The sequence below is a fragment of the Macrotis lagotis genome, chromosome 5 (assembly GCF_037893015.1).
Source record: "Macrotis lagotis isolate mMagLag1 chromosome 5, bilby.v1.9.chrom.fasta, whole genome shotgun sequence".
Taxonomy (NCBI): Eukaryota; Metazoa; Chordata; class Mammalia; order Peramelemorphia; family Peramelidae; genus Macrotis; species Macrotis lagotis.
The window spans coordinates 239,549,860-239,576,201 of NC_133662.1; the positions used below are offsets into that span (position 1 = coordinate 239,549,860).

Here is a 26,342-nt window from a genome sequence, read left to right on the forward strand (position 1 = left end):
AGGCTCCCCGCTGGGCCCGGGCCCGGCCACTGGGTCATCTGCCCGTCCCCCTTCCCCCAGCTCCTGGGGGGACGGAAGAGAAAGAGGCCCATGTTCTCCCACCGGGCCCACAGCCCAGGAACAAGCCGTCCGGGGAGCAGCTCTGAATGGGAGAGGCTGGGGCCAGGTGAGGCCACCGTGGCGGAGGCCAGGCCTCCTGAGGCAGAGCAACACCAAGGAGAAATTAGCCTCCTGTTGCCAAAGCCCGCCCGGGGAGGCCCCCCCATCTCCCCTCCCTTCAAATCAAATGATTCACTGCCAGCGGTGGTTACCAGGTGCCCAGCATGGGCCCGACGTGCCCCTGGCCTCAGGGGACTTACATCCTACAGCAAGGGCACAATACATAAGCAGATGACAGCACCACGATATTTGAAGAGTGCTTTGATCTGGAGGTGAGGACGTCAGACCCGGTTCTCTGCAGGACAGGGTTCCTGAGCTGTCACCTGAACTGAAGGATGCGGAGGGACGGTGTTTGTGAGAATCATTCCAAGTCACCTGGGTAAAGCCGTCCCCCAAGAGGAACAAGCCAGTTTCATTAATGGGAGTGTGGGCCTAGGAGTAATACAAAAGATAGAGAAGGAAGGGAGCTTGGAGGTGGGCTAACCCAACCCCCACCTTTTATTACAGGGAAGCCTCTTGCCCACGTAGGATCCTTTGCTATACCAGTTTAATAATCATTAGCTGATTTCCCACCTGGTACAAGCTATGCTATATTGTGCATGTTGTCTCCTCCACATCTGGTCCTTTCCCAGTCCAAGCTCTCCCCATGAAGGGTTACAACCAAAAGACAATACAGTCAGTGCCTTCCTGAGGGGGACCCCTATCACACAGCCTGGCAAAGTTAGTTCTAAATAGCACAAGTCTCTAGCCTCAGGGGTTCCACAGGCTTTTAGGTTAAAATAAAAACTGCCCACTTCATAATCTGGTGGGTACCGTCTCTCAACTTACTCCTCCCTCTATAATTTTAATGTTTTATCTCTACACCTTAAGAGTAAGCTCCTTGAGGGCAAGACCTGTCTTTCTCTTCTCCTATTTGAATCCCTAAAGCTTCACAGGGCCAGGCCCTAAGTAGGCAGTTAAGATACCCTTACTAGCTTTTTCTGTTTTGACTGAACTCCCTGTAATCTGCTCCTCCCCATGGAAACTCTCAAAGGTCACAGGTACCTTCCTAATAACTCAAGAGCTCATCTAGATTTACATTCCTCCTGATAGTCCCCTCATTGGCTAGCCAGACTCAGTACTCTTGTCTTCTGATTCTTCTACCCTCCAGTACAATGGAATATGGAAGCCAGGTTGTGGAGGGTTTTAAATGCCAGACTGAGGATTTAGAATTTCATCTCAGAGGCACTGAAGACCATGAATGGAAAGAATTTAATAAAACAACATTATTCTTTGTGGTCTAGTTCAAGGATCTTTGATTTCATTGGCATCCTCTCTCCTCACCTGGATTATCTTTGTGACTTGCTGAATCCAAAATAAGCTTTTGGTGCTTTGGTTCTAGCCTTAGATGACAAGTATAGAGTCCATTGAATAAGACCTTGGAATCCTTCTATATTAGTAGGTTTGCAAACCACTGGTATGACTTTTTTTTTTTTTGCAAGGCAAATGGGGGTTAAGTGGCTTGCCCAAGGCCACACAGCTAGGTAATTATTAAGTGTCTGAGACTGGATTTGAACTCAGTTCCTCCTGACTCCAGGGCCGGTGCTTTATCCACTACACCACCTAGCCACCCCTACTATGCCACCTAGCCGCCCCAGTATGACTTTTGAAAACTCAAAATCACCATTCCACAAGGATAAGTTATCCTAAATAAATTTATTCAAATTATAAATACACTTAAGTAGACACTGATTGCCATCTTCTCAGCATCTTTTCTTCTTCCCTATCTGGCTTCCATCCCTGTCCCCTCCAAAGGAAGGCCCAATCTTTCATCACTTTGGGTTCATTATTTCACAGTATTATTATTCCAGTAACTGCATCATTTTCTGCAACTCTGGGCAGCCACTCACAACATCAGGAATGTTCAACAAAGCCTGAAAAAAAGTCAAAGAGAAGTAGAGGCAACTTAGTTGGCTCCTATTAGCCCAGAAGCCCTTCCCCTGTCCCCTTTTCTCTCTCAGAAAACAACCCCAACTTCAATAGAAGGAAAAAAGGGCCTTTTTGAGGTCGTAGACTCCTTTGACATTTGGTGAAGCCTTTCTCAGCATAAAGTTCTAAAATGCATAAAGTACATAGGATGACAAATAAAGATGCAACTTTTCCTTCATCAAGCACATAGACTGCTTTAGATTCTTTGGTGGGCTCCAGGGCCATCAGATTAAGAACCACTGCTATGAAGCAAATCTTTAAGTCACTGAAATTTATAATAGCCACTGAAAACTCTAATCCTTTCCTAGCGAAAGGTAGTGGGGTCTGCCACTAAGCATTCTTTTCACCACTGTGATCATTCTACCTCCCCCTATTGGAGCCCCCATTGTGCTTTCCATCTGCCCTGTGGCTGAGTTTTTCTTTATATGCTGTTGTTCCCAATTAAAATATGAACTCTGAGAGCAGAGATGGTCTTGCTTTCTTAGCTGGATTCCTTCACCCCCTTTACCTCATGGATCTGTTCAAAAAGATCATCCAGTCTCTCCAGTTCCTTTTCTGCACACCTCAGGTTCTCTTCCAAAATGCTCCTCTGGAAGGTCAAGAGAGACAGAGAGAGAGAGAGCATGAGCCCATTAACCATCTTCCTCAAAGAAGGAGTATGCGAGACAGATGGAGGAAATAAGCCCAGGCAGCAAACTCAGGCATGAGTCAAGGACCAAGCAGAAGAGTCACCTAAAGCACTTACATGTTTCTGAGACTTGGCCAAGAGCGCTGTTTTCTCTTTTTCCTTATCAAGGAGTATCCGCCTCATTTTATCAACCTATGGATTAAAATTTTTTTCCATCACACTAGATACCTATTCCATTCCCAATACTAAATGGTGGCCTTCCCGGGCAGGGCCCATAGGCTACCTCCTGGCATAGCCACACTTTCTCCTGAATCCAAGCAGTGTCCATGGGCTGAGAATCTGGATTCTGCTGGCATGCCAAGGCCTCCTGGAGCACTCTGACTTCAGTCTCTGATCGCTGTAACATTCGAGTGAGCTGAGTTACCTCTTCTCGAAGGTTCTATGGATGAGAGGAAAGGCCAATAAGATCCCTAGCCTCAAATGCCCCAAATGGAAGGACACAGAACAGAAGTGAATCTCAGAGATGCCAAGGAGGGCAGGAGGTCAAGGATCACAGTAAACATACTGTGAATTCTCCAATTTTATCTATCTGCTCTAGGATTTTCTTGTCCTGCTGTTGTATCACTTCCTGGAGTTCCTTCTCACTCTGTGGGGAAAAAGAGAGAGGGCAGGGAAAGTTTGGATCACTTCTCATACCTACAAGAAAACACAGCAGTGCTAATCCCATGGGGATGCCTGATGGTACAGTTCAGTTATATTCTCTATCTTCCTCCTAAGTGGTATCAGACTACCTCAGTACTCATACAGGTAATATGGCCTTTATCATGTTGAGACCTCTCTTTCCTGGGTCTGCATGGAAAAGAAGAGGTCAAGGCTGGTAAGCCTCGTCCCTCTAACCCTTAGTAGGGCAGAAGTAGGACAGTAGCTGGAAAATCCCCACCCAACCAGAATCCTAGAGGAGCTGTGGGTCCCACTGGGCCTATCTGGCTGTCCCAGTTCTGGGCTGCCCCAGTTCTGGGCCTCTCCCTCACCTTGTAACGCACACACAGGGCCTGGCTGAGCTTCTCCACCTCTGCCTCTTGAAGCTTCAGGGCCTCCTGGTGCTGTTCCTCCTGGGTCTGTAGTTTGACTTGTAAAATGCATCTATGAAAAAGAGTTCAGCATTATTCCTTTATTCGGGGAAGGACACAGGGACTTGGTCTTCTGGTAAAGGAAATGTGTAAAATGGATTGCCCTCATCTCCCACCTTCAGCTGCCCTCACGTTCCCCCCTACCTCAGCACCCACCAGTGCCCAGATCCTTCTCACATTTCTTGCTGCAAAGCCCCAACAGTTTTTTTTGTAGAGTCCTGAAGCTGAGAACACAGGCTCTGGGCCTCCTGCATCAGGCAAATCACCTCTGTCACACTCTCCTCAGTGTGGCGGACCCCTGGGAGAATGACCACACAGAGGGAAGATCATCAAGTTGAAGAAAGAGAAACAGCCACAAATGAGAAGGATGTTTAAGTGTAGCCCCACAGAGATGATCCAACTCAAAAAGACTGAATTCAAATTATATGAAGGGAAGAGGGCTGAAGAAGTTACCCCCAGAGCAGACCCCACTGGAGAAAGAAGCAGTAGGGCAGGGAACAAGACCACAGAAAGAGCACAGAAAGAGCACACATCTCATGCCATCACCTCACAAGTAATGTGAAGGCAAACAACGATCTAAGTGAGACAAACCCACTTCAAGAGCTCACCATGATATGTAGGCCAAAGGGAGATTGTAGAATCTACTTGGGGAAAAGCATTTCTATCATTTCCGAGCTCCGGGGGCAGGTCAGGATCTAACTCTGCAAAAGAAAAACAGTCAAAGGACCCTACTCTTGTGATGGAAAGTGACCAATTCAGGGCTGGTTTTTTTCAATCATGTTCTTTATCTAGAGGAGCTGCCAATTCCTGGTGGCAGACCCAACTGGACTTGAGCTTCCTCACCTCCTTCCATAGCTCTCAAGACACTGCCCAGGAAGTTCCTTTCACTGGGCTGGAGGGGCTTGGCAGGGGTCCATGCTATACTCAGGGGAGGGCTTGCTAACTCAGCCTGTGGGCAAAACCAGAAGGAAAAAGTTGTCATGAGGCATTCTTTAGAGGCCAAAGGTTTCCCTCAAGCCCTGGAGTTTACTCACTTGGGATTAAGCACTTGGGAAACAATTGATTAGGCATTATTACCCTGCGCAGTCAGTGCTAGATCTAAGGAAGATGTGATTCTTGACTAAGGCGCTTCCAAGACTAGAAAGAGGTCAGACAAAACTCAAGAAAAGGAGTGATGTAACCAAGTGCCAAGCACTTGGAGAGAAGGAGAAACCACAGTGTCAAGGATGGTCAAGGACACCTTGATGGAAGAGGTAGACTTTGAGTTGAGTAGTATTTATTAAGGCTGAGGTCAAGAAGAGACAAGGATTGATCTTGCTATTTCTTATACTTTGTTTCTTCCTTAAGGATATGATTTCTCTCTCATCACATTCAATTTAGATAAATGTGTACCATGGAAACAATGTAAAGACTGGCAAACTGCCTTCTGTGGGGTGTGGGCGGGAGGGAAGTAACATTGGGGGAAAATTGTAAAACTCAAAATAAATAAAATCTTAAAAAAAAAAAAAAAGAGAGAAGGACTTCTAGAAAGGGGGAATGGTCACATAAGCAAAGGAGCAAAGGCAAGGAAGCCAGAAGGCAACTGACCCATCCAGGAAGCCAGGTCAAAAGAGGCCTATGTGGTTGAAGTGAAAGACTCATCTTAGGGAAGAAAGGGAGTTACATGGAGCCAGGCTGAAGAAGGTCTTATAGAAGGTCCAAGCTAAGAAATCTTAGTAAGCATCATGTAGTTATTAAAGGTTTCTGAGCAGGTGCTCCAAGTAGTAATAGAAAGATGAGCCTGGCAATGAAATGTAGACTGACCTGGAAATTAGGAGACGGAGCACAAAGAGTCCTACCTCCTTCTTCAATGCTGTCCGTAGTGAGAGAACCAGGTTCTGTAGGCTCTGAGTAAGCATGGACAACCCTGGGGAACTTTGGTGTATCTTCTTCAGTTCCTGGGCCTCTGCTGTTGCGTCAGCCAGTCTGGCTCTGGATGTGGATAAGAGAAGGCAACCAAATGGCATTCCTCAGTAGGACCATCCCAAACTGGGAGACAAGAAGCCCCTGGCCATCGACAAAACCTCTCTAGAATACTAAAATTGAGATATTACTCAAGTCTGTCCACGGAGTCCTTGAGATCTTCACACTGCACAGTGCGTTCCTGTAGTACTGACAGGGTAGTTTTCAGCTGAGCCTCCAACCTGGTCAGCTCTGTGTGGGCCACCTGGTTCTCTTGGTCCAGAAACTGGAAGGACAGAAAGAAGGGACAGAGAGGGGCAGAGTAGAAAAATATTGAGTGTCCAAGATTTAGGGGTAATAATGCCTTCTCCCAGGACCACTTAATTTCCAGGCCCCAGAACACTGACATGGGGGGGATGACCCGCCACTGTGCTTTCCTTGACATCATCCAAGGCACTTACCTCTACATTCTCCCTCAGTTCTCGAACCTCCTCTTTGAGGACTGCCCTCTGCTCCAGCTGAGCTGACTTCAATTTTACTTCTGTCTCCTGCCACCTATCAAAGGCCTCCCTTTAGCCTTCCATCTTATGGCTGTCAAACCCCTGGGCTTCCCAGCCCCTGCAGGGACTCACCTTAAACCTTGTTCTTCCCTGCATGAGGTGAGCTCAGCAAAGGTTTCATCCCATGAGACCAGATCCCGGGCACAACGGTCATATTCGTCCTGGAGCCTCTCCAGATGACTCTCAGTGTTAGCCAGGCTCTGCAGCTGCAGCTGCAGATCTAAACCAAAGTTTATCCCAGTAATACCCCTGTGAAACCCCACTCTCAACTCTTCCCAAACTGGTGCAACTGTTGGAATCTGGGAAGCAGCAAAGTAACAAAGGGACAGGCTCAGAGAAGCTTAAAATATCACTTTAGAACAAGTGCCCACAACAGATGAGGAAAAAATCCCTCTCTTCACTTCCTATCCCCTATCTGTGGCTCTAGGTAAAAAGCTTTGGCCAGTCTTCAGGAGTGGTATCTGTACCTGTTGCCAGTCGACTGTTTTCCAATTCCAGCTGTTCAATTCGGGTCTGGGAATCCTTTAACTGAGCAGAGACGTGGTTCAGTTGCCAGGAAATCTGGAAGAAAAGGTGAATTTAATTTAATTTCACAATTCCTCCTGGGCCAAGGGTCCCAAGGCTTAGTCTAGCTTTTCTACCCTGGGAAAAGCTGTATAAACAGTATGCCATATTGTTCCTGGGTAGAAACAGGGAAAGAAATGGGATTTTTGCTGAACCCCAGGGCAATAGCAGAGGAAGGGTGAGAGCAGAAATATTGGCCCAGGGTAAAGGGTTCTGGCCCATGTGGCCAATTGTGGTACAATCTTCCATACAATTCTCTATGCTGGCCAGGCTCTAGAGGTGACTTCAAATATAAAATGACAGAGAATGTCTAAATCTCTCTTATAGGTTATTCAGTTATCCTCTAATTCATAGAGAATTAAAAGACAGTCCCATAGTGAAATGTGGATCAAAGTGAGCTTGGGGAAGACCACTAACAGAAGGAGTGACAGATCCAAGGGACCAGGATCTGAGCATTCCCTCAATTTTATACCATTAACTCCTTCTCCTGGGCCATAGCTCGCTCCTGAAAAACCTTCTGACTCTTGGTTATCAATGGCTCCATTAACTTCTGGACTTGAGTCAGCAGGGCAGTCCATGTTGTATACTGCCAGGAAACAGAAAGAGTCAGTCAGAGAGAAAGGTACCAAAACGGTGAAGGGCAGAGACACCTTTGATGAAGACACACACTCACATCTAGCTGCATTGTCATCCAGTCCTCCCGGAAAGAAGAAGCAAGCTGTGCTGCCTGTTGGGCCATCTCTTTCTGCTCCAGGTAAAGAGAAGCCTGCAGGTGAAAAAGAACCAATCCCTTAAGAACACAAAAAAAATGGGGCAACTCTTCTGATTCTTACACCATGCTCCTGAGGCCACTCATGGCCTCCCCCCCCCCCCCCCCCCCATTACCTGCCGGGCTTCTGTCTCCCTCAGGAGATCACAGAGCTCCACCTGAGACTTCAAATCCTGTTGGAGTTTGCTGATACGTTGGCTGAAATGTGCACAGAAGGCCTCCAGGACGGTCTCTACCTGGCCAGAGATGGAGAGACATTGCAGGAAATTCCCTTCCCATCTCCCCAAGAGAATCATCCCCTGCCTATCCCTCTTTTCCTCCTCCTCCATAGCAGTCTGTCCCAGGAGGCCACCAGGCCGTGGAATGGGCCACGGCAGCACCTACTGCACTTTTCCCCCTGAGGGCTGTGGCTTCGCGGCTCCTCGCTTCATCCCGCTCTTCCACATGGCTCTGGAGCTGCATCCTAGCTCTCTCCAGCACTTCCTGGCAGCATGAGACGCAGGTCTCCACTTGCTGGAGCTGTAAGAGAAGCTGGGCTCTTTCTGAGCTCTTTCCTCATGGCTTCCGGCAGCCCCCAGCCCCACTCTCAAAACAACTCACCTCTTGTTTCATGGCTGCCCTGTCCTCTCTTAGGTTCAAAATGCCTTGGGTCAACGAAGCCAGGAGCTCCTGGGACTCGAGAGCCCATGACTGCTATAAGGGACAGATGGAATGACTCGGTTCAGCCAGGCCACCTTAAACTCCCACTCCCATCTTAAAAGGAGCAGCAGGCAGAAAGTAAGGTTCCTGGGAAGAATGCTGCCTACCCTGGATGGAATGCTCAGAAACAAGGGGGCAAGGCCAACATGGGAAAGGCACTAAGCCTGGGCAGAGGGTCAACGGTGTACCTTATTTCATCCTTACAACTCTATGAGCCAGGCTGCTGCTATGATTCCCATTCTAGTTGAAGAAAATGAGGCAAGCAGCAAGGGGTTGAGGGACTCTTTTAGGGTCCCAAAGTTACTAAGTGTCTGGAGGCCAGATTTAAACTTGGGTCTTCCTGACTCTAGACCCAGGGCTCTGCCTGTGAGCCCAGAATGGATGACAAGGGGACTCACAAGAACCAGAAACCCAGTGCAGGAACCTACCATGGCGTTCTTGGCCTCAACTAGAGCCTGATGGGTCTCCCGACTCTCCTGAAGATGCTGCGGCTCATCTGCCACCTAGAGAAAAACTCTTACAAATCTGGTCCTTCTGTCTACATAGTGTATACTTGCCCAAGCCTTCATCCCCACTAATCCAAAATAAAAACAGGCTCAGAAAGAGAGATCAAATATCCAAGTTTGAACTTACAGATGTGACCTTAATCTCCCGAGCCCTTCCTACCCTGAAAGAGCAGTGAAGCTGAGGAATGACCCTGAGGCCCCAACTCCAAAATGAGTCAGGGGTGAGGAAGAAAAGGGAAGGAAAAAAATAGGATTCAGGTAAAATGTCTATATCAGGAGGAGATGAAGGGGGAGATGGGGCACCCTAGTGGGGGTGGGGTCACTGGTACTGAAGTGAAGCCAAGCCTGGGCTCAGGGTTGCTCAGCATCACTATGCTGAGTCATGATGTTTCAGCAGTTTGGAATGAAGGGAGCTTGGTCACAGGTCTCATGGGATTCACTCTAAAAGCTGCCTCATTTCCCTCGGTCTCCCGGGTCTTAATTTCTTCCCAGCCCTATCTCTCCCCTCCCCCCCACTCCCTTCTTCCTTCCTTTTCTCTCTCTGTGATGTGCTGAGAGTCACGGAATGTCTCATGTGCTCCAGGCAAAATGTGTGTGGTTGCATGTGGGGGCTGAACCTAGGGCAGCCAGGCGGATGATCAGATTAGTGGGATGGAGCTGGGAGGTCATTTCCCTCTTTCTCTTGTTTTGCTTCAGAGGCCTCCCAAAGGACCAGGCAGATCGAACTAGAAAGAGTACTAAGGAATATTCAGGAATACAGAACGAGGTGGTGTCAAAGGAGAATGGATAAACTATTCGAGATATTATCAACCTGAGGCTCTCAGAATTTCTTGGACAGATGAAACATAAGTCATAACCACATACATTTCCAACACAAAGTGGTTTGCTTGATGTTCAAAGGAAAAACAGAAGACCATCTCTCCCAGCCAACAGAAGTCACCTCTACTCAGTATCTAGGGGGCAGAACAAGCTGAGGAGCTCAAACACACTGGAGATTAGGATACTAAAGATAAAATTCATTCAATCCTTCCTATTTCCTAATAATTTCCTGTTCTCTGCTAAAAGCAGACAGGTCCTCTCCTCCCCTAGCCACACAAGGATATCCAAGGGCACCACCTCCGATCCCTTCCTGGCCACTCTCACTTCTCCAATTCTATAGGGCTTCCCCCTCTTAGTTATTACTGGTGGTATTGGGAGGGGTTGAAGAGAGGGTGAGGGCAGGCTGAAGAGGGCTATGGACATGCCAGTCTTATACAATCTTCCTCAGTCCTCTCTAGGTAAGACAACATTCACACCTGTTCTTTGCCTTATGGTATCTGCTGGGTTTTCTAGGATTGAGAATAGACCCTCTTACCTCACTGAGACAGATGTCAGTTTGTGTGCTGCTATCCTGGGCTTCAGGGTGAAGGGCAGCCCCACTGCTTTGCCAATCTCGAAGTTGCCGTGAGAGGGCCTCCAGAATAATAAGAGAGCTAAGCAGATGATCTTCCAGATCACGTCTAGACAAGGCACTCATATCTGGTGGTCGGCTATATAGAAAGGTCAAAATATAAGCTTTGGTTCAAGGTGGAGGGTAAGGTGCGAAGACAGGGTCAGAGATGGAAGGGCACAAGAGATCACTCACCACCACAGTAGGGAATCTGTCTCAGAGGCACTGTCTTTGGTATTGGTCTGCCCTGCCTGAGATGTATTGGTATGCTTTTCCTTGAGCCATGAACACATAGAGCTAGAAGAAATAGGGGTAGTGCTGGTCCCTCTATCTAGCATCAAAACAGGAAGGGGGAAGCTCTGGCGCAGACTCTCTAGCATAGCTGAGGTGTTCATCTCTTTATCGAGCCATGCCAGTGGGGACATCCACGATGCAGTATTAGGACTATGAGTTTTACTAAAATCTTCCACTGGAGCAACTGGAGCTACCTGGGGTACAGCCCCTGCTGGAATGGGAGCAGGGAGTGACAGCCTTTCTGCCAGTTCAGCTTCCTCTGATGAGGAGGAAGGTCTCAGTTCCCTTTCTTCTGTAGTTGTGAGTGATATACTTCCAGTACCTGGGTCTGAAAGATTGGCAGGGGAACTGACCCCTGAAACAGAGGACAATGGAAACTGCTGCATCCAAGAAGGCAGCAGAGGGCTGCTGGTGAGAGGCATGGAGGCCTCCAGGACAGCTTTTGTCTCAGTGTCAACAGAGCTTTCCTCTGCGTGCTTCAGCTCAGAACAGGGACTGGGGGGATTCTGGGAGATGCCTCTTCCCAGACCAGCATCCTCAGGGTTGCCTTGCAGACAAGGTACTAGCCCCAGGGTAACTGGAGCTGTCAGACTTGGAGCGAGACTGACAAAGCTGCTATTTGCCTCTGCAGCCAAGTCCATCTCAAGTGGAATATCCGACTGCAGTCCTTGGCTGGGCCTTTCTTGGGAAGGAGAGGGGACCACAGTCAATGTCTTGACCACATCATCACTCAGTGGGGCCACTGCTCCATCAGTGGATTGGGGCGTAAAACTGGTTTGGGGAACCAGACCCAAACACTGCTCCTCGGTATCACTCTGGGAAGCCTCAAGCTCCTTCCAAGGCCTGTCTGGCAGTTCCAAAGGAAAATCTGTCCAGCTGGTTTTGGGAAACTCCAACAGAGATGGGATGTTGCTGTCCTCTGACTAACAAGGAGAGAAAAAGTCAAGGAGTTGGCAAACAAAGTTCACTTTACTAACCTTGGCATCTCATTAAGCATTACACAGAGAGTAAGCAGACACTACTGGGTACATTTCCCGATTTCTCTGCTCAACACGAGGGTGGCTATGCCATTTTGTCCAGAGGGCACCATGCCAAGCAGAACTCAGATCAGTTTTGTTTCATAGTAGAGAACTAGGCTGATCTCTTTTTACCACAAAAGCGACTAAACTACAGGGAAAGACTATTCAGCAACTGAGATACAGCTTATGGCCCAAAGAACAAAACTAAGTGTTAACCTGTGCAGCCTGACGTATCAGGAGACAGCAAAAACAGGTGGAAAGCCCCCTAGGTCAGGAGATAGGAGACCTAAATTCTAGTTCCAATTCTGATGCTAATTATATGACTGTGGTTAAATCCTATCAGGCTCTCCCAGGACTTCAGTTCCCACTGGGTATTCCCTACTTCTTTCTTTTCTTACAAAATGTTAGACAGGGAACCAGACAGCCTGTGAATTACTTGATGCAGTTCTTTTAGCAAAGAATTTTATCTTTTTTCAACCAAGGCCATAAATTGCGCTTGTTCTCTGCCACCATTCTTTTTTGCCCTTATGACCTGCTTTCTCTGTCACTGTCAGTCAGGGGTTCCAACTGGAACTGAGCAGAGGGAGGAAGACTTTTCTCCTCAGTTCAGTGAAGGGCGAGTAAAGAAGGAGGGGATAGAAACCAAGAGCGAGGTACGGGTATGATGTATTAAGTCTTCCCAAGCATCAAAACCATTATTGCTTATGGTTTCCTTGTCTTAGTCTGCTGCTCCCTTGGCTTCTCAGACTGGATGCAAGGTCTCACACAAGTCCACCCCAGAACTAGACCACTGAATCTTACCTGTGGTCCAGGCTGAAACAACATAGGGTTTGTTGTAGAACACACCAAGGTGACTTTTCCAGGACTGGAAATAACATTTGGTTGCAAGATTTCTTGGAGTGGAAAACGGTTCTCAGATTTTCCCTGAAATAGAGATAGTAGTGAGAAGGAATAAGTATAGGGATCATTCGATCCTACCTCATCAATGCTCAGATGTAGAAACAGAGATTTCTAGGCAGATGGTTAAATAAAAGTGTAAACCTAGTTTTCTTCCTACTTTTTTCAAAATGACTAGAAATAGATCACAAACAAAATCTCCAAAAGCCTAATACATAATAAAGATTTATAAATTAGAAAAATCTCAGAATAAAAGTATGGCTGACAACACAGTTGATAGTTTTTTAAAAGGAGAAAGCTGGAATGAATGCAAGACTCAAAGCACTGAATATTGATTAGGGTTGTATTTCTGAACACCCCAAATTATGGATACATAGTTGATTTCTTAAAAGAAATACTAATAGGATTTGGTGGAAGGAAAAACAATCACAGTCCTGATTGGAATATAGGGTGATAAAATGGATTAGAAAGCAAAACATATATTACTGCAAATAAATACTTAAAACTTAAGGATTCATTTAGAATTAAAGTGAGGAGTTGGAGTGAAATTTATTATGCTTCAGCTGAATCCAAACAAAGGGGGAGAGGAGTAATAATTATGACAAAGACCAAAATGACAAAAATAGACATGGTCTAGAAGAGACAGAGAAACTACACTTAATGATACTGGAAGAAAATATCAAAGATATAAAAAGGTAGTTTTCAAAGGAAGACAACCAAATTATCAACAGCCTAATTTTAAAAATGTTATGAATCCCTAATAATGAAAGAAACACAAATATCTAAGGTTTGACCTGACACCCATTGGAAAAGATGGCAAAAAAGAAAAATGATGAATTTGGAGGTGTGCAGAAAAACAGGTACATTAATGAAAGTAAAACTGAATTTGTCCAACTATTCTGAAAAACAATTTGGAAATAGGTTTTAAAAGTCATTCAACTCCTTACTTTTGACCCAGTGATATCACTACTTGGCCCATATCCTCAAAGAAGAAAAAGTGATGGACATCCCCTCAGTTTCCAATTTTTAGGTAACACAAAAAGACCTGCTATAAATACTTTTGTATGTTTGGGTCCTTTTCCTTTGATCTTTTTGGGGTACAGAGTTAGTAGGAGTATTACAGAGTCAAAGGGTACATACCTTAACTAACAGTATAGCAGTATCAGTGTACATATTTTCTCACATCCCCTACAGCATGTCACTTCCCTTTTCTATAATTTTGCCCTATCTGATAGATGTGAAGTGATACCTCAGAGTTATTTTAATTTGTCTCATTAATTATTAATGATTTAGAATATTTCTGATATGTGTATCAATTTCTTTTTCTGAAAACTGGCTATACATATCCATTGACAATTTATCAACTGAGGAATGGTTCTTATTTTTTATGGATTTGGCTCAGTTCCCTCTACACTTGAGAAATGAGACCTTTATTTTTTCCAATTTTTATTTTTTTCCAATTACATGAAATAATAGTTTCAACATTCATTTTCTCCCTCCCATCCCCCAAGATAGCAAGCAATCTGATATAGGTTATACATGCACAATAATATTAAACATATTTCCATATTAGTTATGCTGTGAAAGAAGAATTAGAACCAAAGGGAAAAACTATGAGAAAGAAAAAGACAAATTTTAAAAAGTGAAAACAGTATGTTTTGATCTGCATTCAGACCTATAGTTCTTTCTCTGGACGTGATTAATATTTTCCATCGTGAGTCTTTTGGAATAGTCTTTGATCACTGTACTCCAGATAAGAGCTAAGACTATCATAGTTGATATATAGTTGAAAACAATGTTGCTGTGACTTTGTACAATGTTCTCCTAGTTCTGCTCCCTTCACTCAGCATCAGTTCATCAGTAAGTCTTTCCAGGTTTTGTTGGAAACATCCTGCTCATCATTTCTTATAGAACAATAATATTCCATTACATTAATATACTAAAACTGGTTTAGCCATTCCCCAACTGATGGGTATCATCTCAATTTCCAATTCCTTGCCATCACAAAAAGAGCTGCTCTAAATATTTTCAGCATACTTCCAAATTTCTCTCCAGAATAGTTGGATTAGTTCACAACTCCACCAACAATGCATTAATGTCTCAGTTCCCACATTCCATCCAATATCAATCATTTCCCATTTCTGTCATAACAGTCAATCTGATAGGTGGAATGTGGTGCCTCAGAATTGTTCTAATTTGCATTTCTCTAATTAATACTGATCTAGAGCATTTTTCATGATAACAGATAGCAAATACTAGCTGTAAAAATTGTTTCCCAGCTTTCTGCTTTCCTTCTAATTTTGTTTGTGCAAAAACTTTTAACTTGGGGCAGCTAGGTGGCATAGTGGATAAAGCACCGGACCTGGAGTCAGGAGTACCAGGGTTCAAATTCAGTCTCAGACACTTAATAATTACCTAGCTGTGTGGCCTTGGGCAAGCCACTTAACCCCATTTGCCTTGCAAAAAAAAAAACCCTAAAAAAAACCTTTTAACTTAATGTAATTAAAATTATTCATATTTTTATTTCATAACGTCATCTTTCTCATTTGGTCATGAATTCTTCTCTGCATAGCTCTGCTCTTCTAATGATTTATGGTATCACCTTTTATGTCTAAATCATGCACTCATTTTGATCTTACAGGGTGTGAAATGTTGCTCTATGCCCAGTTTCTACCATACTATTTTCAGTTTTCTCAGCAGTTTCTGTCAAATAATGAGTTCTTATCCTGGACACTGGAGTCTTTGGGTTTATCAAATAGTAGATCACTGTAGTTATTTACTATTATGTCTTGTGAACCTAACCTATTCCACTAATCTACCAGTCTATTTCTTAGTCAGTACCAGATAGTTTGATAACTGCTGCTTTATAATATAGATCTGCTATGGCTAGGCCACCTTCCTTTGCATTTTTTTCATCAATTCCTTTGATAGTTTTGCTCTTTTGTTCTTCCAGATACACTTTGATATTATTTTTTGAACTTTAAAATAATTTTTTGGTAATTAGGTTGGTATGGCACTGAATAAGTAAATTTAGGTAGAATTGTCATTTTCATTATATTAGCAAAGTAAGACCTTTATCAGAAAGATACTGTAAGTTTTTTTCCTCCAGTTTCTTGCTTTTCTAATTTTAGCTGCATTCACTTTCTTTATGCAAAAACTTTTGAATTTTATATTATCAAAATTATCCATTTTACCTCTTGTGAACCTCTCTATTTCTTGTTTGGTCATGAACTCTTCCCCTATCCACAGATATGACTGGTAATTTCTTCCATACTCCACTAGAACGCTTATGATATCACTCTTCATGTCTAATCATGTATCTGCTTTGAACTTATCGTGGCAGATGGGGCAAGATGTTGGTCTATGCTCAGTTGAAACTGGAATCGGATAGTTTAGAAGAAATAGGGAAAGGTGCATTCAGAATGAGCTGAACCAGGAAAACACTTATACAATAACAACAACATTGTAAAGATGAATATTCTTGACAATCTTAAGTATTCTGATGAGTGCAGTGATTTCAGAAAATAGATGAAGCTACACCCCTTCTGAAAGAGAGATAATGCCCTCAAGTTGCAGAGCAATATACACATTTTTTTGATATGTTCAGTTAAGAGATTTTTCTTGACTATGCACATTTGTTATGAGAATTTTTTCCTAATGGAGGAAGGAAAAGAAAATAAATGTTTGTTTACTAAAATAAAAGTGTTTAAAATCCCAATATCACATATACACATATCTACTTAATAATGAAGCATCTAAGAAACAAAAAAAATGCTAAATTAGAAGATGTAACTAGTAAGACAATAATAGTTAATGACTTCAATCAACTTATTCTGATTTAGACAAATCTATTAAAATTTAAAAAGATTAACTCTCTAAATGAAATGATAGAAAACTAGATATAATAATCTTTGGCAATAATTGAACAGAAATCTCATTTTTTGTGTATCAGAGAACACTAAGACCTAATCATGTACTAGGATATAAATAGTACATGATTTTGATCTTAAGGTTATCATATAGCCCCCCCGACACACACACACACACAGATGCCCAAAGAAATGAAATTACTCGCCCTAAAGTCAGACAACTAGCTATGGTTTAAACTGAGATTTTGCTCAATGCTTGACAAGAATTGCTCCTCCTCAGCTTTGCCATCTCTTGGTTAGGTTAAATGCATTTAATGGTGATGGTAACAACAATGATGACAACGACTATGATCCCCTCAAAGTCTCAACTTCGTGTTCAAGTTCTCAGAGTGGAGAGGATACAGTCAAGTACAGTGGGAGCCTCTGAGTGTACCAAGACAATTATGGCAGCTGGAGAATTCCAGTAGGAACCCTGGATGGCGTTAGTTTGTGATAAAGGCAGTTTACAGGTTGGCCCTCCTCAGAAGTGCAACAGAAAGGTAAAATACATATACCACCACCCACACCCCCAATTTTCCATCTATTTTAAATGCTTTTGTGCAGCACACTAAAGAAGGCCAACCATGAGTTCCCAGTACTGATAATGACTGCTTTCACGATGCAATTTGGATGGCAAAACTGGAACCATATTAAAGTAAGCAAGGGGTTCATACTGCGTTTTACACATTCTGTTCTCTTGCCAAACTATACAATGAAGGGCAATACAACGCAGGGCAATGCTAAGAAATGATTTGTAAGCTCAGATTACTTGAAATCAGAGCAGAAATCAAGTACTTGCTTAAATTGCAAGAGGGAAAAGTAAAAGAACCTACATTCATCTACCTACAAAATCTACAAAAATCTTCACTTAAAAATTCCATATGGTCTACCCTGACAAATGGAAAGTCAGGAGATCCAGGTGCCAATAGAAGCAATGCCAAATTCTTTATCAAATTTCTTTTCAATCCTACTGTTAAATTTCCCTTTGGTAAGTGTTAGATGGGCTCAAAGTGTCTTATTTCCTTCCTTCCTTTTTTTTAAATTTGGTATTTCATCTTTTTCCCCATTATATATAAAAGAAACTTCTAACATTAATTTTTAAAGTTTTGAGTTCCAAATTTTCTCCCTCCCTCCCCACCCCGCCTTACTGAAAAGGCAAGCAATTTGATATAGGTTATAGAGTCTCACTTCTCTCTAATCTAAAGCATCAAACACTTTGAAAGGTACTGCCCACAACAAGATGTCTTCTCATACCTCTTCCTTGGGGCCAAACTTGGTCAGCAGTTTGGACTGTTTTGTCATCAATGTGTATATTCCTTTCCCGTTTATTTCATTTTGCAGGTTGGTCATCATTTCTTAGAGCACATGTACCCCAACTTGTTTAGCTTTCCTCAATAGATGGGTTAGCTACTTTGTTTCCATTTCTATACTACTACCAAAAAATAGTATCTTAAAAAAAAGCATATGGGGCTGCTAGGTGGCACAGTGGATAAAGTTCCGGCCCTGGAGTCAGGAGTACCTGGGTTCAGATCCGGCCTCAGACACTTAATAATTACCTAGCTGTGTGGCCTCGGGCGAGCCACTTAACTGCGTTGCCTAGCAAAAACCTTAAAAAAAAAAGCATAGCCAGTTCTTTTGTGGTGGAAAAGAATTGGAAACTAGGTGGGTGCCTATCAATTGAAGAATGGTTGAACAAATTATGGTTTATTGATATATGAGAATATTATTGAGCATAATAAGAAAAGATGAAGGGACAGTTTCAGAAAAACCTGGTTGATTTGCATGAATGATGAAGAACAAGATAAGCAGAATCAGAACAATTTATATAGTAACAAAAATATGGTAAGATAAACCGTTTTAAAAGACTTAGGAGTTCTGACAAATGCAAGGAGCAATAATTCTAGAGGATGTGAGTAGAAACATGTTGCCTAACTCCTGGCAGAGAAGTGATATACAAAATAAGTTCAAATTGAGATGTTTATTTTTTTGGAATAGTTTTGCTTGACTTTATATTTATTATTAGGGTTATTATATATATAATATATATTTTAGGTTTTTGCAAGATGGATGGGGTTAAGTGGCTCGCCCGAGGCCACACAGCTAGGTAATTATTAAGTGTCTGAGGCCGGATCTGAACCCAGGTACTCCTGACTCCAGGGCCTGTGCTTTAGCCACTGCCCCACCTAGCCCCCCCCCCCTTTTTCCTTTAAGACAATAGGGTTAAGTGACTTGTCCAAGATCAGACAGGGTAGGCAATTATTAAGTATCTGAGATTGGATTTGAACTCAGGTACTTTTGACTGCAGGGCCAGTGCTCTATCCACTGCGCCACTTAGCTGCCCTGGTTATGTTTTTCTTAATGGGGAGGAGAGGACATTAGAAGAGAGTAGCTTTTTGAAGGGAGGTTAGCCCTATCTGATCTAAAATTATATTATAAGCATCAGTCATCAAAACTGTTTGGTACTGGCTAAGAAACAGAGTGGTGGACCAGTGGAATAGACTAGCTGCAATTGCAGAAAATAATTATAGTAATCTGCTGTTTGATAAACCCAAAGAGTCCACCTATTGGGATAAAAATTCTCTCTCTGATAAAAAGTGCTGGGAAAATTGGAAGTTAGTATGGAAGAAACTTAGATTAGACCAACACCTCACACCCTTTACCAAGATAAGATCCAAATGGTTACAGGATTTAGACATAAAAAAACCAATACTATAAGCAAATTAGAAGATCAAGGACTAGTTTACCTGTCAGATCTATGGAAAGGGGAGTAGTTTATGACTAAGGAAGAGATGGAAAACACCAAAAACAAACTAGATGATTTCGATTACATTAAATTAAAAAACTTTTGCACAGATAAAACCACTGTAACCAAGATCAAAAGAAATGTAGTAAATTGGGAAACAATCTTTACAACTAATGATTCTGACAAAGGACTCGTTTCTAAAATATACAGAGGGGGCGGCTAGGTGGCCTAGTGAATAAAGCACCGGCCTTGGAGTCAGGAGTACCTGGGTTCAGATCCGGTCTCAGACACTTAAAAATTACCTAGCTGTGTGGCCTTGGGCAAGCCACTTAACCCCATTTGCCTTGCAAAAAACCTAAAAAATAAAATAAAATAAAAATAAATAAAATATACAGAGAACTGAGTCGTATTTAAAAAAAAAAGGCATTGCCCAATTGACATATGGTTGAAGGATATGCAAAGGCAATTTACAGATGAGATCAAAGCAATCCTTAGCCTTATGAAAAGCTGCCCTAAATCATTAATTATTAGAGAAATGCAAATTAAAGTTTCTCTGAGGTACCACCTCATACCTCTCAGACTGGCCAATATGACCAGAAAGGATAATGATCATTGTTGGAAGGGTTGTGGGAAATCTGGGATATTATTACACTGTTGGTGGAGCTGTGAACTCATCCAACCTTTCTGGAGAGAAATTTGGAACTATGCCCAAAAGACAACAAAAATATGGATACCCTTTGATCCAGCAATACCACTACTGGGCCTATACCTTGAAGAGATCATGAAAAAGGGGTAAAAACATCACTTGTACAAAAATATGCATAGCAGACCTGTTTGTGGTGGCAAAGAATTGGAAATCAAGAAAATGTCCTTCAGTTGGGGAATGGCTTAGCAAACTGTGGTATATGTATGTCATGAAACACTATTGTTCTATTAGAAACCAGGAGGGATGGGAGTTCAGGGAAGCCTGGAGGGATTTGCATGAACTGATGCTGAGTGAGATGAGCAGAACCAGAAAAACACTGTACACCCTAACAGCAACATGGGGGCAATGTCAATCTTGATGGACTTGCTCGTTCCATCAGTGCAACAATCAGGGACAATTTTGGGCTGTTTGCAATGGAGAATACCATCTGTATCCAGATAAAGAGTCGTGGAGTTTGAACAAAGTTCAAGGACTATTCCCTTTAATTTATTTATTTTTGGGGGGGGGGTTTATGTCATTTTCTTTTCAGCACCCCCTTTTTTTGTTTTTTAGATTTTTCAAGGCAATGGGGTTAAGTGCCTTGCCCAAGGCCACACAGCTAGGTAATTATTAAGTGTCTGAGGTCCAAACTGAACTCAGGTACTCCTGACTCCAACGCCGGTGCTCTATCCACTGCGCCACCTAGCCGCCCCTAAAGTTAGAAAGAGGTTTTTTGGGGGGTTTTTTTTAGGTTTTTTCCAAGGCAAATGGGGTTAAGTGGCTTGCCCAAGGCCACACAGCTAGGTAATTATTAAGTGTCTGAGACCGGATTTGAACCCAGGTACTCCTGAATCCAACGCCCGGTGCTTTATCCACTATGCCACCTAGCCGCCCCCTATTCCCTTTAATTTAGAAAAAAAAACCAGATATCTTATTGTCTGATCTTGTTATCTCTTATGCTTTATGTTTCTTCCTTAAGGATATGATTTCTCTCTCATCACACTCAATTTGGATCAATGTACAACATGGAAACAAAGACTGCCAGATTGCTTTCGGGAGGGGGGAAGGAAAGAAGATTGGGGGAAAAATTGTAAAACTCAAATAAAATCTTTAATAAAAGCAAAAAAAAGAAGAGAATAGCTTTTTTTAATTGAAAAAAAATTTAAATAAGTGCTGCCAGAAATATTTCGGCACATATGAGGTTTTTTTCCTTTTTGACTTGGAGTACAGGCCTAGTAGTGGAATCAATGGGTCAAAGGGTATGGCCATTTTAATTCTTTTCTTTGTCTAATTCCAGATTGAATTCTAGAATAATTGGACTAATCTGCAGTTCCACTGACATTATATTAGTGTGCTTGTCTATCATCCTCCAACTCTGACTTCCAATTTGCTAGGTATGAGGCAAAACCCTCAGAGTTCTTTTGCTTCATATTCCTCTTATTACAAAGATTTCACAAGTTCTTTCATTTGCCTTATTCCTCTTATTACAAAGATTTCACATTTTTTTATTCAACTAATAATAATAAGTTTTTTGAAAGCTACTTGTTCCTTTATTCTTTAATCATTTATCTATTATGAAATGGCTTGATTTCACCTTCCTAATCAGTAGACATCACATGACTATTACCAAACTAAGAGAACACCAAGGACCTGACCAAATATAGGCTAATTACAAGTTTATTTTATACAAAATATTCACAGCTTGCTTGTGCCCTCAAAAAGTACATAAATACGTAGTTGAAAAATACTCTATTCTACACTCTATTCTATACATAGTAGCCAATATAAGGACCAAGACCAAAAAAGAATATGCCAAAAAGTTTCAGGAGTATAGAAAACCATTCATGCCATAACATTTATACCACCTTTGTCAATTAATGCAAAGTCTTTGACTCAGTTCCACACTCATTTACAAATATAACAGACTATAAAAAGAAGAACACTGTTCTCTACTTAAAAGATACCACCATCAGTTACCTAGCTGTGTGATCTTGGGCAAGTCACTTAACCCCACTGCTTTGCAAAAAAACCAAAAAACAAATAAATAAATAAATAAAATAAACAAGTTATAGTTTTAAAAAAAATACCACTATCACAATGTTATGAACAAATGACATGGGAGCAGCTAGATGGTGCAGTAGATAGAGCACCAGGCCTGGAGTAAGGAGGACCTGAGTTCAAATCCTAGCTCAGACATTTAATAATTGCCTAGCTGTGTGAGCTTGGGCAAGTCACTTTAACTCCATTACCTTAAATAAAAAAAAGAACAAAAGACATAAATCACAGCATCTTTCAGGGACACTGTTTAAGTTTATTTTGCTTTTGCCTGTCTTACCATCAACATCATTTCTTCTCAAAAAGAACTTGGTACAGCTTCCAAGTCAAAATGGAAGTCATACCAAAACATCTCATTAAGAATCACTTGATGGGGGGCGGCTAGGTGGCATAGTGGATAAAGCACCGGCCTTGGAGTCAGGCGTACCTGGGTTCAAATCTGGTCTCAGATATTTAATAATTACCTAGCTGTGTGGCCTTGGGCAAGCCACTTAACCCCATTTGTCTTGCAAAAACTTTAAAAAAAAAACACTTGATGTAATAAGAATGACCATAAAGTTCTATGGCTGAAAAAAACCTGAACAATGTTTCATCTTGTAGAAAACTTATATGATAGAGTAATATCACTTGGACTTGATAAGTATAAAATTCTTAGTATACACTAAAGAAAAATAGAGATTGAAGACTTTGAGTTAGAATCTGAAAGTTAATTTGATCCAAAGGGATGAATACAAAACTTGGCATTCTGCATGCTAGATAACAGAATAAAGATATGATTGTTTATGTGAAGAGACTTTTGTCATCTGCCAATCCAAAAGCTAAAACATATTGGAAAGAACATATTCAGAGCAATTAACCCTTCTATATTAATAGTCTTTGGGTAAACTTTTGGAATAATAAAATGGACAACAGTGAATTTAAAACCTAACAAAATGAAGCCCTACTTTCCAAAGAAAGAAGACTGACAGATGTTCATAGAAAATACGATAAAGCATTTTAAAATTTTACAGAAACACTCCCGGAAAACTCATCACTTCACAACACAATAGTAAAGGATGGCAACTAGATACATGCCATTGGATTTATGTAATGTAAATCAAAAGTGCTTTGCCTCTAGATAGAGACTTTGAAAGAAGGAAGATACAATAGTGGAAAGGAAAGACCTGGGATGTACAAATTCAAACAAAAGTATTTCAACAAAGAAGCTTTGAACAAATGACCAAGTCACATAGATTTTACAGAGCTGGAGAGGTTTACAACAAAACAAAAACTACAGCAAAGTTTCCCTTAGAGAAGTTGGATTTGATTGATGCTAACTTAATGTTCGTCCTTCATTACCAAGGAAGAACATGACATCAAGAAGATGATGCCATGAAAAACACATGAATTGAATTTGAATGAGGAAGGGGCTATGCTAAATCACCAACACTTTCTCCTCTGGAGCCAGCTGGGTCTAATGGCCAGATATGAATCAGGAAAACTGGAGGTGGCCCTGGATGAGAGGCAGTCAGGGTTAAGTGACTTGTCTAAGATCACACAGCTAATAAGTGCCAAGTGTCTGGATTTGAATTCTTGTCCCCCTGATTCCAAGGTCAGTGCTCTATCCACTGTGCTCCTCTCCTAGACATTAATTATGAAAGAACTGATAGAAACTGTAACAAAAAAGTAAAAATATAGCACCTAGAAAGACAAGCTGGAGGGGTGGCTAGGTGGCACAGTAGATAGAGAACCAGCCCAGGGGTTCAGGAGTACCTGAGTTCAAATCCAGCCTCAGACACTTAATAATTACCTAGCTGTGTGTCCTTGGGAAAGTCACTTAACCCCATTGCCTTGCAAAAAAAAATCTTAAAAAAAAAAAGACAACTGAGAGACCAGAATTATATGCTAGATACTTGATACACAGATGCAAATCCCAGTACTACAAATACCAAACTTTCTTATGTGTCTCAGACACTTAATAATTACCTAGCTGTGTGGCCTTGGGCAAGCCACTTAACCCCACTTGCCTTGCAAAAAAAAATCTTAAAAAAAAAAAAGACAACTGAGAGACCAGAATTATATGCTAGATACTTGATACACAGATGCAAATCCCAGTACTACAAATACCAAACTTTCTTATGTGTCTCAGACACTTAATAATTACCTAGCTGTGTGGCCTTGGGCAAGCCACTTAACACCATTGCCTTGCAAAAAGCTAAAAAACAATAAATAAAGTTCAACAAACAGGGGGAAGCTATGTAGCAGAAGTGGACAGAGCCCCAGCCCTGAAACCAGGAGGATCTAAGTGCAAATTCAACCTCAGACACCGCTGTTGTGTGGCCCTAGGCATGTCACTTAACCCTGGAATCAGACACAAACAAAACTTATATACAACTGTCCTGATGCCACATTTATTTTTAGAATTTTCAATAGCTATTACCATATTTGAATATAAATCATTTCCAAACTGTATAAAACAAAATAGTTCCAAAAATCCAAAGATTTATCAGAAGAAATTAAAACTATTGGGGGGAAACACTGCCATCATTATCACTGTCTGCTTCTGGAAATATTCAAAACACGCCTTCAGTGAGCCTACATCTTAATACTTTTATCAGTGTCTTAAAAGCTGTCCTTTTATCCATCTGTCCCAACAGATCGAAGAATATTACATATAAAATAGCGAGCTAGCAGTTTGCGCCAGCACCATTTTTGATCTCAACTTCAAATGCGCAAAGCGAATAGGACAACAGCAATAATAATGTCACTCTTAGAGGAACACCAAATTGTGAGCTATTCCCTCCCAAATATACTGTGTATATGACGTATGTATTTAATTATGTGCGCGATCAAGGCGGGGACCGGGTTTTTCTTGCTCATAGTAAGCTATCAAAAAAAAAAAATTCCCCCCAACAGGAACATCTTGATGCTCAACCACTCTCCTGTTTCTATATAAATGGTTTTAAGTATTTTCTTTAACAAAGCACTTTTTCACGGCAATCCACCGCAGTAGGTGGCCAAGTGCGACGAATAAAAAAGGGGGGCGGGGCTGTACCCTACCGCTCGGAGTCAGACCCCAGGGATGGGGGCGGGGCCTCAGTTTCCTCCACAAATAGGAGCCCCAAGGTGCAGAATCAACATCTTTTGTTATTTAAAAACAACCTTAGGGCGGCTAGGTGGCGCGGTGGATACACAGGGGGGCCTGGGTTCGAATCCGACCTCAGGCAGTTAGTAATTAGCTAGCTGGGTGGCCTTGCAAAAACTAAGAGGAATTAAAAAGAAATGTAAAAAAGCCCCGCCTTCGAGGGGCTTCCGGTCCGCGCCTCCCCCAGTCCCTCCAACACGCGCCGCGTCCCCCCCCTCCCCCGCGGGCGGCGCTCCCGGAAGGCCGCAGGCCCCGGCCGGCCCGGCTCACCCGCAGCGGAGCGGCCGGAGGGCCGAGGCTCCTCACCCGCCACATGACGCGCCGGGGCCGGGGCTGGGCCGGGGCTGGGCCGGGCGCCTCCGCTCCTCGGGACGAGCCAGGCGGCAGAAGCTCGGGGCGGAGAAGGCGGCGCCGCGGCCTCCGCCGGACCCGTTCGAACGAGGCGCGCGCTCCCCCGTGATTGGTCGGGGCGCCGTGACGTCACCGGCGCGGCCGCGCCCCACTTCCGGCTGAGCGCGCGCCTCTTCCCGCTTGGCTCCCATGGTAACATGAAGACTGTCGGGCTCCCCCGGCCCCGGCGCCCTCTGGGGTCAGAGGTCACCTGTAGGTCACACCCGTGGGCAGAACGGCGGGCGCTGTAGTCATGGAGGCCAGGAATGCCCCGAAGGACCGAGTTGCGGCTCCGTGGGCCCTGAGCTGCGCAGACGTGGCGCCCAGCGGAGCTCCCCGCCAAGCCTGAAGTTAGCTTGGGGGAGCTAAGGGGGGTCAGGAGGCGACCCCCGACACGTAGTAGCTGTGTGACCTTGGGTAAGTCACGGAACCCCGATGGCCTCTCCGGCGCCCACCACTGCACCCCACGGGGTCTCTCCCCTCCCCCCCATCTGGCCCAGGAGCTTGACGGGCAGCACCTCCCGACGGATGGTCTTGGAGGAGGAAGGACAAGCGTGATTATTAGAGTTGCAATAGCTAGCTTTTTTTTTTAGGTTTTGGCAAGGCCGTGGGGCTCAGTGGCTTGCCCAAGGCCGCACAGCTAGGTCATTAGGAAGTGTCTGAGGCCGGATTTGAACCCAGGTCCTCCTGACGCCAGGGCCCGTGCTCTGTCCAGTGCGCCACCACAATAGCTAGCTTTTAATAGAGTGTTTTTAAGGTTTGCAAAGCAGTTGCGTTTGATCCTCACAACAACTCTAAGGTAGATACTATTATCCCCATTTTACAGTTGGGGAAACTGAGGCTAAAAAAGGAGACCTGGTTCAGGTCACACAGC

At 43.2% G+C, this 26,342-nt stretch overlaps 1 protein-coding gene across 2 annotated transcripts; it reads right to left on the bottom strand.

Moving 5' to 3' along the window:
* Positions 1 to 1,839: 1,839 nt before the first annotated feature.
* Positions 1,840 to 25,558, bottom strand: SPAG5 (sperm associated antigen 5). 2 transcript variants are annotated; one of them, XM_074189048.1, is made up of 24 exons: positions 25,385 to 25,558; positions 12,468 to 12,590; positions 10,549 to 11,570; positions 10,279 to 10,453; positions 8,847 to 8,921; positions 8,320 to 8,412; positions 8,100 to 8,238; positions 7,836 to 7,951; positions 7,624 to 7,716; positions 7,423 to 7,536; positions 6,854 to 6,947; positions 6,459 to 6,606; positions 6,288 to 6,381; positions 5,979 to 6,112; positions 5,724 to 5,856; positions 4,729 to 4,834; positions 4,494 to 4,586; positions 4,063 to 4,183; positions 3,787 to 3,898; positions 3,321 to 3,401; positions 3,039 to 3,194; positions 2,873 to 2,947; positions 2,636 to 2,716; positions 1,840 to 2,072 (listed from the first exon to the last, which is right to left on the bottom strand). In XM_074189048.1, exons 1-24 carry the CDS (start codon positions 25,391 to 25,393, stop codon positions 2,001 to 2,003), a joined length of 3,459 nt encoding a protein of 1,152 aa, XP_074045149.1. In that variant the 5' UTR covers positions 25,394 to 25,558; the 3' UTR covers positions 1,840 to 2,000. The 2 variants fall into 2 exon arrangements, with proteins under 2 accessions (XP_074045149.1, XP_074045148.1); XM_074189047.1 differs by having other exon boundaries at positions 25,349 to 25,558.
* Positions 25,559 to 26,342: the final 784 nt, after the last annotated feature.